The sequence below is a fragment of the Anomaloglossus baeobatrachus genome, chromosome 7 (genome assembly GCF_048569485.1).
Source record: "Anomaloglossus baeobatrachus isolate aAnoBae1 chromosome 7, aAnoBae1.hap1, whole genome shotgun sequence".
In the NCBI taxonomy this organism is placed as follows: Eukaryota; Metazoa; Chordata; class Amphibia; order Anura; family Aromobatidae; genus Anomaloglossus; species Anomaloglossus baeobatrachus.
The window spans coordinates 251110986-251125260 of NC_134359.1; the positions used below are offsets into that span (position 1 = coordinate 251110986).

The 14275-nt window shown below is 45.2% G+C and overlaps 1 protein-coding gene across 1 annotated transcript in view; it reads left to right on the forward strand.

Annotated features, from left to right (window-relative positions):
* Positions 1-13740, forward strand: part of ANKS4B (ankyrin repeat and sterile alpha motif domain containing 4B) — a 49040-nt gene extending 35300 nt beyond the window's left edge. Inside the window, exon 2 of the mRNA XM_075319161.1 lies at positions 10212-13740. Within this exon, the coding sequence (XP_075175276.1) occupies positions 10212-11277 (1066 nt within the window). The 3' untranslated portion in view covers positions 11278-13740. The remainder of the gene's footprint in view (positions 1-10211) is intronic.
* Positions 13741-14275: the final 535 nt, after the last annotated feature.

The window sequence follows — 14275 nt, forward strand, 5'->3', positions numbered from 1 at the left end:
TCCTGTACCCCCAGTGTTATTATCCTGTACCCCCATTGTCAGTGTCATTATCCTGTACCCCCACTGCCAGTGTCATTATCCTGTACCCCCCAGTGTCAGTATCATTATCCTGTACCCCCAGTGTCATTATCCTGTACCCCCAGTGTCAGTATCCTGTACCCCCCCTGTCAGTGTCATTATCCTGTACCACCAGTGTCAGTGTGAGTATCCTGTACCTCCAGTGTCAGTGTCATTATCCTGTACCCCCAGTGTCAGTGTCATTATCCTGTACCCCCAGTGTCAGTGTGAGTATCCTGTACCCCCAGTGTCAGTGTGAGTATCCTGTACCTCCAGTGTCAGTGTCATTATCCTGTACCCCCAGTGTCAGTGTCATTATCCTGTACCCCCAGTGTCAGTGTGAGTATCCTGTACCCCCAGTGTCAGTGTGAGTATCCTGTACCTCCAGTGTCAGTGTCATTATCCTGTACCCCCAGTGTCAGTGTGAGTATCCTGTACCTCCAGTGTCAGTGTCATTATCCTGTACCCCCAGTGTCAGTGTCATTATTCTGTACCTCCAGTGTCAGTGTCATTATTCTGTACCCCCAGTGTCAGTGTCATTATCCTGTACCTCCCAGTGTCAGTATCATTATCCTGTACCCCCAGTGTCATTATCCTGTATCCCCATTGTCAGTGTCATTATCCTGTATCCCCCAGTGTCAGTGTCATTATCCTGTACCCCCAGTGTCAGTGTCATTATCCTGTACCCCCAGTGTCAGTGTCATTATCCTGTACCGCCAGTGTCAGTGTGAGTATCCTGTACCTCCAGTGTCAGTGTCATTATCCTGTACCCCCAGTGTCAGTGTGAGTATCCTGTACCTCCAGTGTCAGTGTCATTATTCTGTACCTCCAGTGTCAGTGTCATTATTCTGTACCCCCAGTGTCAGTGTCATTATCCTGTACCTCCAGTGTCAGTGTCATTATCCTGTACCCCCAGTGTCAGTGTCATTATTCTGTACCCCCAGTGTCATTATTCTGTACCCCCAGTGTCAGTGTCATTATCCTGTACCTCCAGTGTCAGTGTCATTATCCTGTACCCCCAGTGTCATTATTCTGTACCCCAGTGTCATTATCCCGGTACCCCCAGTGTCATTATTCTGTACCCCAGTGTCATTATCCTGTACCCCCAGTGTCAGTGTCATTATCCTGTACCCCCAGTGTCAGTGTGAGTATCCTGTACCTCCAATTTCAGTGTCATTATCCTGTACCCCCAGTGTCAGTGTCATTATCCTGTACCCCCAGTGTCAGTGTGAGTATCCTGTACCCCCAGTGTCAGTGTGAGTATCCTGTACCTCCAGTGTCAGTGTCATTATCCTGTACCCCCAGTGTCAGTGTGAGTATCCTGTACCTCCAGTGTCAGTGTCATTATTCTGTACCTCCAGTGTCAGTGTCATTATTCTGTACCCCCAGTGTCAGTGTCATTATCCTGTACCTCCAGTGTCAGTGTCATTATCCTGTACCCCCAGTGTCAGTGTCATTATCCTGTATCCCCCAGTGTCAGTGTCATTATCCTGTACCCCCAGTGTCAGTGTCAATATCCTGTACCCCCAGTGTCAGTGTCATTATCCTGTACCGCCAGTGTCAGTGTGAGTATCCTGTACCTCCAGTGTCAGTGTGAGTATCCTGTACCTCCAGTGTCAGTGTCATTATTCTGTACCTCCAGTGTCAGTGTCATTATTCTGTACCCCCAGTGTCAGTGTCATTATCCTGTACCTCCAGTGTCAGTGTCATTATCCTGTACCCCCAGTGTCAGTGTCATTATTCTGTACCCCCAGTGTCATTATTCTGTACCCCCAGTGTCAGTGTCATTATCCTGTACCTCCAGTGTCAGTGTCATTATCCTGTACCCCCAGTGTCATTATTCTGTACCCCAGTGTCATTATTCTGTACCCCAGTGTCATTATCCTGTACCCCCAGTGTCAGTGTGAGTATCCTGTACCTCCAATTTCAGTGTCATTATCCTGTACCCCCAGTGTCAGTGTCATTATCCTGTACCCCCAGTGTCAGTGTGAGTATCCTGTACCCCCAGTGTCAGTGTGAGTATCCTGTACCTCCAGTGTCAGTGTCATTATCCTGTACCCCCAGTGTCAGTGTGAGTATCCTGTACCTCCAGTGTCAGTGTCATTATTCTGTACCTCCAGTGTCAGTGTCATTATTCTGTACCCCCAGTGTCAGTGTCATTATCCTGTACCTCCAGAGTCAGTGTCATTATCCTGTACCCCCAGTGTCATTATCCTGTACCCCCAGTGTCAGTGTCATTATCCTGTACCCCCAGTGTCAGTGTCATTATCCTGTACCCCCAGTGTCAGTGTCATTATCTGTACCCCCATTGTCAGTGTCATTATTCTGTATCCCCCAGTGTCAGTGTCATTATCCTGTACCCCCAGTGTCAGTGTGAGTATCCTGTACCCCCAGTGTCAGTGTCATTATCCTGTACCCCCAGTGTCAGTGTCATTATCCTGTACCCCCAGTGTCAGTGTCATTATCCTGTACCTCCAGTGTCAGTGTCATTATCCTGTACCCCCAGTGTCAGTGTGAGTATCCTGTACCCCCAGTGTCAGTGTCATTATCCTGTACCCCCAGTGTCATTATCCTGTACCCCCAGTGTCAGTGTCATTATCCTGTACCTCCAGTGTCAGTGTGAGTATCCTGTACCCCCAGTGTCAGTGTGAGTATCCTGTACCCCCAGTGTCAGTGTGAGTATCCTGTACCCCCAGTGTCAGTGTCATTATCCTGTACCCCCAGTGTCATTATTTTGTACCATATGTAATTACTCTTCAGGGGGCCTCTATATGTGGTGATAGTACAGGAGGGGCTTCAGTATAAATACTGTATATGTAAAAAAAAAATAAAATACATGATCTGCCTATAGAGCAGTACTGTCAGAATACACAGGACTAATAAAGGGTTTATCCAACATGTAAGACTAGTTTGGAAACCATAGTGCTGCTTTTCTAGGCCTCTGTCCCCACAGAATGACTGGTCACATCCAGTGCAGACACCGGGGGCCGATCATTACTGATAATGATGTAATGTGTGAAGGCGGAAAGAGAAGTCTCCAAATGGAAGAGTATTGGGTGGTAAAGCTGCGCACCTCCACATACTGACTCTATAGGGGGTTTCCCAAGTCAGTTAGGCCAGACCCTATATGAGGGGAATAGACGGTGGCAGAGGTGGATTCATATTTGTAATCTTTTCCATGTGAAGATGCTGGATAACGTTCTGCTTCTCTTTGATTATTGTTTGGCTGATGGGCTCGGTGGTTTTCCTAGGACAAGGAACATCCGTGTGTAAGAAAAACTGCGACTGACTGTAAATAACAGATTCCATTATTAACTACAATAAATAAGAGGCTACAAAAAATACTGTGCAATGTGCAGGCACAGGACAGGTCTCTGCACTCTGTAGAGTTTGCTAAAAGGCGCACGCTATACTGAGAGAAGCCGAAGATGAACAAGTAATAAAAATGTTTATGGTAGCCATAGTGTGGGCCCCTAGAGGCAATTTCCCTGGTAGGCCCCTGGCACCCCAGTCCGACCCTGTTTGGACTTGTCCATCAGATGCCAGATAGAAAAGTATAATCCATCACGCCACATATTTCCACTACTCCAGAGTCCAGTGATGGTGATTTTACACCACTCCATCCAATGCTTGACATTATATTTAGTGATATAAGGCTTGTAAGTAGCTGTTTGGCTATGAAAACCCATATTACGAAGCTCCTGGCGGACACGAGGGGGTGAGTGGCCGGATGTTATACACCGGGGAAGCGAGGGGCTAAATATTGTGCTGCCCCGTGCTCGGCTGCAACCGAGCCGCTCGGGTCCGGACCTTCAGTGGGTGGCTGGAGGGTCTTGGGACCCAAGGGTCCTGCGGTCACTCCGTCCAAAAAGGGGTTGGCGGTTTGGGGACGTAGGTGTACGGCCGGAGCCGTGTTTTAAGTTCGTGACGCCACCCACGGGATGTGTTGAAGGTGAACACCACCACTGCAGTTACGGGGCACCCGGGGGAGATGGTAGGAAGCAAGTTGTTAACCCCTCCGTGGGCAGGGATGGTGGCCCCGGGACCCGTTGGGGGTGTTTTGGCGGTGCAGGGAGATAAGCGGCCGGAGGGCACTGGTGTACTCACTATTAGAATGAAACACTCGAGTCTCTGGTAAACCAAGATGATGGTGGTCGGTGCCTGCAGCCAGCAGCAGTCGGGTTCCCCCACCCGGTTAGTGGTCTCTGCCTTTCTCCTGCACCTGTTTGAGTTGTTGGACTACCTGCACTTGCAGCATCAGGAGTCCGCCCCCCAGCTTTGTATATGTCGGAGGAACCCGTTTGCCCGCAGACGCTTACCCGTGGGATCTCTGAGCCTTGGCGGTGGCTTTCTATCCCCCTCGTTGGGCTGTTGTCTTCTATGAGGGACTTTGGGTGGGAAAGGACCTAAAGTCCAGACCGCAATCAGTTAATTAACTCAGTCCAGTAGTTTCTAGACATTGCTTCAGGGTCTGAGTACCCTCTCTTGTGCTTCAGTTTCCGAGTCGGTTCCCCGGTCGGTACCGGTGGGCCACTACCCTTTCCCAGTCCACCATGGTTCCACCGAGCTGTCTTCCCGGCTCCTGCAGGCAGAAGCCTCCGTATGCCTCTTAGCCAAAGGTACCAGGACTCCTACCCTGGCACCTGTCAGTTTGCTTCAGGCCTGCCACTCACAGGCCTGACCTCCACTCCTGAACTCCAAAACTGAACTGCTTGTGTTTTTCCTCCCTCAGGCTTTATGAACTCCTCGGTGGGCGTGACAACCGCCTGGCTCCACCCCCTGGTACGGTCATCCAGCCCTGAGCGAGGTGACTAGGGTTTATGTGGTTTTGCTGGTGTTACCTGGTGAGGGGGCTGGTGTTGTGCGGGGCTCTATCTGTGACTAAAAAGGGGGGATTTTTCCAGCTCACCTGTTCTCCAACTCCTAGTAATCCTCCAAAGTGCACGAGCCTGCCGGTCAGTTCTAGCCGGTATAACAGGTGAAAAAGTGATGAAAGAGTCGGCTCAGCACAAATCCAATAAAATATAAAAAAAAAATTTCTTTATTGATATTTCCTTAAAATAATCCTTCCTGGAAATACATCACACAAAGGTATAATCTGCATACAGGCGAATCTTTACGCGTTTCGGACCTATATCATAAAAACAAAAACTTATGACTAAGGACCCTTTTGTTTTTATGATATAGGTCCGAAACGCGTAAAGTTTCACCTGTATGCAGATTATACCTTTGTGTGATGTATTTCCAGGAAGGATTATTTTAAGGAAATATCAATAAAGGAAATTTTTTTTTATATTTTATTGGATTTGTGCTGAGCCGACTCTTTCATCACTTTTTCGCCTCTATGTGTGACTACCTGGCTTGTCCAGGGCGTCACAATATTATACACCGAGGAAGCGAGGGGCCGGATGTTATACATCGGGGAAGCGAGGGGCCGGATGTTATACATCGGGGAAGCGAGGGGCCGGATGTTATACATCGGGGAAGCGAGGGGCCGGATGTTATACATCGGGGAAGCGAGGGGCCGGATGTTATACACCGGGGAAGCGAGGGGCCCGATGTTATACACCGGGGAAGCGAGGGGCCGGATGTTATACATCGGGGAAGCGAGGGGCCGGATGTTATACATCGGGGAAGCGAGGGGCCGGATGTTATACATTGGGAGGGGCAAGGGGCCACATGTTATACACCAGGGGGCAAGGAGCCGGATGTTATACATCGAGGAAGCGAGGGGCCGGATGTTATACATCGGGGAAGCGAGGGGCCGGATGTTATACATCGGGGAAGCGAGGGGCCGGATGTTATACATCGGGGAAGCGAGGGGCCGGATGTTATACACCGGGGAAGCGAGGGGCCGGATGTTATACATCGGGGAAGCGAGGGGCCGGATGTTATACACTGGGGAAGCGAGGGGCCGGATGTTATACACCGGGGAAGCGAGGGGCCGGATGTTATACATCGGGGAAGCGAGGGGCCGGATGTTATACACCGGGGAAGCGAGGGGCCGGATGTTATACATCGGGGAAGCGAGGGGCCGGATGTTATACATTGGGAGGGGCAAGGGGCCAGATGTTATACACCAGGGGGCAAGGAGCCGGATGTTATTCATCGAGGAAGCGAGGGGGGCCAAATGTTAGACACCGGGGAAGCGAGGGGCCAAATGTAATACAACAGGGAAGCGAGGGGCCAGATGTTATGCACCGGGGAAGCGAGGGTCCAAATGTTACACACCTAGGAAGCGAGGGGCCAAATGTAATACAACAGGGAAGCGAGGGGCCAGATGTTATGCACCGGGGAAGCGAGGGGCCAGATGTTATGCACTGGGGAAGCGAGGGGCCAGATGTTATGCACCGGGGAAGTGAGGGGCCAGATGTTATGCACCGGGGAAGTGAGGGGCCGGATGTCATACATCGGGGACAATGGGGCTAATTTTAGTCACTGAATTAATTAAAGTCATCTCTATACTTTTGTCCTTATAGTATAGCTCTGCAGTTACACTGATTTTGTAGTCGCTCTATTAACTTATAGCTTCTTACCAAAGTATTTAAAAAAAAAAAAGATTTTCTAAACCAATTTTTTTAATACTGCATCCACTCTACTGAAATAATAAGTTATATTCAATCCATAAATCTAAAATTAGCATGTCATGTAAGAAATGTGAAATCAATTATAGTTCTTAGTCATGCTTATCCTGAACTTTACTCCATTAGTGGTGGGCTGGGGTGTTCATCTTGAAATTACTAGCAATTATATCAATGCAGTGCCCCTATCACAAGAGTGTAAATTGCACTCATTATCCTATTGAAAATGTATTTATACCTTCAATATTTTTAGGAATAACAACTTAACTATTATGAATCTTTAGAATCCTTTTTTCCAGAATCCTCATGTCTTACATTGCAGATTTAGTGAACCTGACAGTTGATAAATGCTGCCTGATCGAGGGCAGCATGCAGTGGTGTAACTAGAGTTTGATGGGCCCCTCTGCATAGTTTTATTCAGGCCCCACCCCCATTTGGGCCATTGTAGCATTCGAACATACGAGTTGCCCCCCCTCCCATCCCCTTATTGGTGTAGTAATACTCCCATGCTGTACTAATGTCCCCCCATCCTGGGCCACTTCCTGATAAATATGTCCCACATCCTGGTGTATGACCCCCATCATGACTATAAGCTTATAAGCTTGTATATATGTCCCTATCATGGCTCCATCCTGGTACATATGTCCCCATCATGGCTCATTCTTGTATATATGTCTCCATCATGGCCCCATTCTGGTGTATGTCCCCATCATGGCTCCATCCTGGTATATATGGCCGCATCATGTACCCATCCTGGTATATATGGTTACATCAATTCCCCATCCTGGTATATGTCCCCACCCTGGTATATATGGCACCATCATGGTTTATATGGCCCCATCCTGCTATATATAGCCCCATCATTGTATAAATGTCCCCATCCTGGTATACATGGCCCCATCATATCCCCATCCTGGTATATATGGCCCCATCATGTCTCATCCTGGTATATATGGCCCCATCATGTCCCCATCCTGGTATCTATGGCTCCATCATGTGCCCATCCTGGTATATATAGCCCCATCATGTTTCCATCCTGGTATATCATCCCATCCTAGTATATGTCCCCATTTTGGCCACATTCTGGTATATAGCCCTATTCTGGTATATGTACTCATTATGGCCTCATCCTGGTATATAGACCCATCCTGGTATATGTCCTCATCATGTCCCCATCCTAGAATATAGCCCGATCCTGGTATATGTCCATATCCTGGTAACTATGATCCCCCCGCATGCTACACACAGTAGAAAAAAACTATGTAATTACACACGCCTTCCTGACGATTTCTCCGGTGCTGGCATGCTGGCAACTGACCAGCATGTAAGTGGTGCACTGCTTGACATCATTCTCATGGGTGCCCACTTACAGCGCTGTCAGCTGTGTCAGAATATTCACTGCTCCCCATACCCAGGATTTTGGGTGTGGGGAGCAGTGAATATTCATAGCCTTAATTAACGACTGTCACATCTCAGTGCAGGGATCCTGAAGGTCTCTGTGCTGCGATGTATTTCAGCTGGATGCACGCCTTTGGATGCACATCCAGCTGAAACAGATACTGGAGTAGGCGGCCCCCTGCAACCCCAAGCCCAGTCGCAGTCATGATCCTTGCGACCACAATTGTAACGCCCCCTGCCAGCATGTATCAGACACTGGCTGCATGATTTCATCCAGATATGTTTGACTCTGAAATGCCTTTTCAGATGTTTGCTGACATTGGTTTACTCTATTCTCCCCATTCAGAACAAATGTATGCTCTGCTGAGAAAAAGCCAAGAGTGCAAGTGAATGAGGGGTGGAATAGGGTTTGAAATAGAAATAGGGTTTGGTCAATAAACAGCTATTAAACAGAATCTGTCAGCAGGTTTTTGTTATGTAATCTGAGAATAGCATTATATACAGGCAGAGACCCTGATTCCAGCAATGTATAACTTGTGGGCTGTGTTTTTTGCTTTTTTAATACAATCAGCATTTTATCAGCAGGAGATTATCACTACAGGACATGTACCCCCTGGTCCAACCATACCCAAACCACTGATTAGCAGCATCTGATTCATCAAGGCCAGTGGTTTTCACACCAGTCTTGATGGGGGAAGTGTGGTGGAGTCAGACATTTCTTATTCAATAAGAGGTGCATACTTCTTAAGGAGCATCTGAAAGGTGGCACGTGTCTCCGTGTACACTTTGCCACAAATTTCACTCCAGTCGGAGACTAAAGTAAGATTTGTGGTCCCTGTAAATGCTGCCGCTCATCATAAATTTGTCTAGCAGTGGTCACCCCAGGTATGTCCACTTTGTCATAGCTGGGGGAAAACGGCAAGAGAAAGTCAAAAGTCGTAAAATTTTATCGCAGCCTTGCCTTGCACCAAAACTTTGTGACTTTTCAAGATTTTTTATGCCAAACTTTTGGAGTCAAAGACTTGATGAATCAGGCTCATTGTACAAAGAAATCTGCCAATCAGCATTGTGGGGAGGAATTTACAGTGCTCAGCATTCAGAGCTCTGCCACATCTGTAGCAGAGAAAGCTGTGATTCTATAAAAAATGCTGCACCCAGTGATACATCGTTGGATTCAGGATCTCTGCCCCTACATTATACTGCTGTCAGATTACATAGCAAAAATCTGCTGACAGATTCCTTTTAAAGGTATTTTATATATACAACTTTAGCCCTATTGAGGTGAAAAAAAACAAGAATACAATAGTTCTTGGATAAGTTCTCTAAGAAGCTCTGGGGGATATCAGTAAAGAGGGTCATCCATATTGCATATTTGGTGTTTTGGTTGTGCATCTTTTTGATTCTCACTAGCAAATATAAACTGGTTTATAGGTTTTATGCTGTTTTGAGACAGTCCTACAGTGTTATGGGAGTGTCACGTGTGTCAGAATCATGTGGTTTCTGGCCATCAAAGATCACAGCCTCTGGCTGTGCAGAATGCTCCCTGACTTTCCATTGTTCCTGCTGTCAGTAGTCATTGGTATAGGTGGCTTTTCTGCTGGATTCATCTCTCCCTCTTTTGGACCCAGCTTGACTTCCACACAGATGTTGATTGTGAGGATTCCCTCGGTGCTCTAAAACCTTTCGACTAGTGCTGGTGATATTTTCTGTTCCTTCTAGCCGAGGTTGCAAGCAGGTGGTATCGTTGCTGAAACCTCTGCTGAACTTCTACCTGAGTCAGCTGTAGATAAGTAGTTCATGCTTTTCCCCTGTGTGTCCCCCTTCTGTCTTCTATAGTTGTTTAGTGGGGTTAACGAAGAGCTTATCCCATCCATTCCCTATTTAGGGTCCAGCACTAGGGATACCTAGGGTCAGGTATCTCGCTTGGCACATAGGTGAGGAACCTATCTAGGGTGGTGAGGACCTCAGGGACCAGCAGAGGTTCGGTCAGGGGTCAGCATCTTCTCTCTCCCTAGACAGAGGGTTTCCCTTCCCTTTCGCCGTGCGCTTGGTACTTCCCCGTACCTAATGTTACATATAGCTACTGGAAATTTAATTACAGGTCGCTAACCTCAAGATTTATAGGTTTTTCTTTGAGGAACACTACTGATCCATATTTCTCTATTTGTCTTTCAGAGGAGATCCAAACAAAAGCGACATATGGGGAAACACACCATTGCATCATGCAGCAGAGAAAGGCCATACGAGCTGTGTCGCTTTCCTAATTAATTTTGGTGCAAATATTTTCGCATTGGATAATCAGCTCCGTTCACCCCTGGATGTGGCTATCATGAAAGACCGTAAAGAATGTGTCAAAATCTTGGATGGAGCGGCCAGTAAGCAAACCTCCTTGAACCCTAAGAAGGTCGCTAGGTTAAAAGATCAGGCCATGAAAGATTCAGAACGTAAGATCAAAGAGTGTGAGAAGCTCCAAGAGAAACATCAGAGCCAGATGACCAAAAGCTTTAGTAGAAACAAGACGGGTACAGTAAATTCATCGAAAGGAACCTTGTCAGGCTCCGTAGGTGCCCAATTTTCAACGCCATCGACCATGAGCACATTAACCCGGGGTTTGAAGGACACATTGCAGCTGAAATTAAAAAAGAAAGATAAAAACACAATGGACAAAAATACAATGAGTAACGTAATGTTTGCCAAAGACGAAAATACTAGTGGTCAACGTATGAAGGCCACCGATGTCTTCAATGAACATGAAGAGGAAGACATGAATTCAGAGGAGACAGAAAAGCAATCTATCTTTAATCGTCCTGGTCTAGGGAACATGGTTTTTGGAAGAAACAAGACATCGGGTATGAACACTGATTTTGGTGACACTTCGACACTTGAAGATGATATGGCCTTCAAAGTCAAAAGTGAATTGTTTACAGCAGAGGCCAATGATGATATTGAGAATGGTAACGACGTTGAGGACAATGAAACCTGGAATGTAGATGACATGGAACTAGATATGGAAGAAGAAAGTTCCTCTCTTCAGGTCTTCTTGGCGTCTCATGGCTTACTTGAATTACATGTCACGCTTTTGAGAGAGAAAATTGATTTGGATTCTCTTCTTATGTGTTCTAATGAAGATCTGCAGAGTATTAACATCCAACTTGGACCGAGAAAGAAACTCCTTAATGCAGTAGATAAAAGGAAAAATATTCTGCACAAGCCAGGAGAGATTACAGACACAAAGCTATAGCCGTATTTCTGTGAAAGCACTAAATCTTGTATATGAAATAAATGTATTAGTCTCACAATGGGGTCATTGATATCAACAGTACACTGTATATTGTAATATAGTAATGGGACCTGTTGCTAAGTGAGATATCTGGTTTTGCGGATATATGCACAATCTAAATTTAAATATGCAAGGACTAAGTATAATTTGTAAAAGCACAGTAAATAACCATTGAATTCTTATATTATTAAAGAAGTTGAGAATTACTATATATATATATATATATATATATATATATATAAAAATACCACTAAGTTGGTATATGGAGGGAAGAAGGAGAAGGGTTAACCCGTGCTGCCATGTATAAGAAGATGATCACTCGAAGATAAAATTGTGATTTATTGTTCTATATGTTTCGAAGTATTGAAACTCCTTCTTCAGGTGAAAATCACTGATTTTCTGAAGAAGGCTCTTCAGTACTCTGAAACGTGTAGAACAAAAAAAAAATCACAATTTTATCTTCGAGGGATCATCTTCTTATCTCACAAGGCAGCACAGGTTAACCCTTTTCCTTCTTCCCTCCATACATTGATCCATCTACAGGGACAAGGGGCCTGATCTATCTACAGGATGCGTTTCAGACTCCATGTCCTTAGTCTATCTCCTTTGGGATAGGCTAAGGACAAGGAGTCCGAAACTCGTCCTTGTCTATATCTAAAGGATTTTAACATGGATTAACCATACGGATGGATTTTTAACATGAATTGAATAAAGATTTTGATTTTTATGACGTTTGAGATGAGCTTGCTGGATATCCTTTCCCCTAATCCATGTGAGTGTTTTGCTAAACATAACTTGACTATGCACCTTCTGATCTGGATGACCTCCTCAGGATTGGGTGAGCTGGGACAATTTTACTTTTTGATCCAGCTACAGGGTCTGCAGCATCCATTGTGGTTTTGATTTCTTGCCCTTATAGTAGTTGTGATTCTCACAACTACCCCAGGTGAGTAATTCCCTGTAATTCATTTCATTATGATACGACCAGGATAAAATCATATTTGCTCCTCTTTGTTTTTTCCATCAATTTTAACTAAGTAAAGTTGAGCAAAATGATCTACAGGATTATGGTACAGGGACCCATCGGTTGTCCAGGAATGCCGGACCAGAGCTCTGCAAGCCTACCTTCTACTTTTCTGCTTGACGGACTCTTCAGCACATCTTCCATTAGCACACAAAGACATTGTTGCAGTGTGATGCACACATGACCTGATACCAGGCATACTAAGGAGAAAAGGCTGTGGGGATGACACATAAGAAGAGGTCCACAGGGTTCTGGACTACCACGCTGGATGCTGACCCAAGTCCTACGAACCTTTTTTCTCAACTCTACTGTACGAGTGAGAGTGCCTGTCCCAGCAAAAACTAAATGTAGTCCAATAGCTCATCATAAAGCACAATTCCCCCTACTTTGGAGGTTGAAATAGGCCCCCTTACCTCTTGGACCCGTGTCCAACTGTACAGGCTGCACCAATGGTGTGCCAACCCCTTGGAGGTATACTCTTAGCAGTATCCACAGTCTAGATGGATGTTTTGGCATCCATCCATCATAAAGAGCCATTGCAAAAATATGTATAACTCCAGCCTATACAATAAACATTATGGTGACGCTTACTAGCCAAATGGAGGCCAAAATAACACCTATTTGTCCTCCGTCTCATAAATGACACCCCATAGGATTATTAAAGTATATGTCGGGAAAAGTTCCTGATGAATGTAGTTTGCACTTAGCCTAAGTCAGGTCAAGTGTTTTCACGTGGTGCTTAATGAGTACACATATCTTGCCGGTAAAAGAATGTTGATGTAGTTTTTGCTACTTCACAAGTTTCAGTGATTCTATCAGCACTGGGGAAACCAGAACAAGTTATGTAGTCAAACTTTCTTCCAATTTTACAATTCCTAAAGGGTGGACTTTTTTATTACATACCCCCCCAGTTCACACATAAATGTTTACAAAATAGTAACAAATAGCAGAATACTTAGTAGCATAGTAAATTAAGACACTCCCAGCATCCCAAGAAGTCTAAAAAGTGGACTTTCACCCCCTATAAACTTTTTGGCAGGTCTGAAGATATTTAACTCCTTCTTTTCTTTTACAAAGAGATACAATATTATATCTTCTGTACATAAAATCATATAATAAAACACGAAAATAAATTTAATAGGCAGGCATATATCGCATTAAGGCCGACTGCAGGTTTGGTACACTTGCTGCTTGTAAATGGAAAGCCGCACCAATCTGTACTCCTTAAGTCTGTTTTCTGTATGGATAAGTATTCTGCTTTATAACTCAGTGTATTATATGCAATAATGAGATTCAAGGCCTGTAGAATAAAGGCAATTTGTGCATTATGTATGACCGTTGTCATTGGCTCAATATTGAAATGCCATTCCTCATTAATGCAGACATATGTATAAAGTAAATGGTAAGAAACAGAATAAATAAAATTTATCTTGGTATTAATAATATATCATAAGGAATGTCGAGTCAGATAAACTCAGAGTTCAGCACTAACAGCCACACTTGATGGAAATGTATGTAAATAGCATGGAAATGCAAAAAGATACGAAATACTATAAAAGCTTACGGAGGTTCAAACACACTCAACAACTTTATGAGATGCTATTTAAAGGGACACTAAACGTGCTATAATTGACTAAAGCACTGGTGAGCAACTGCTACCTGCTCCTACGACATCTGCTCTTTCACCAAGTGCTGCTGTATTCATTCTGCGGGTGGCAAAGAGACGTCAGAACCAGAAGCTCCCGGCACAGGCTCTGTCCAGGAACCAAGATTATGGTGGCTCGAACGATCTTGCAGTGCTGTCCACTCTGACAATATGGGTGCATTCAGATGACCAAATAAATTGGATTGAGATCAGACCTCAATGCTCAGACTGGTCACATGTCTCTTGACCCTTGAATTGCATACAAATATATGAAGCTGTCAAGTTCTGAT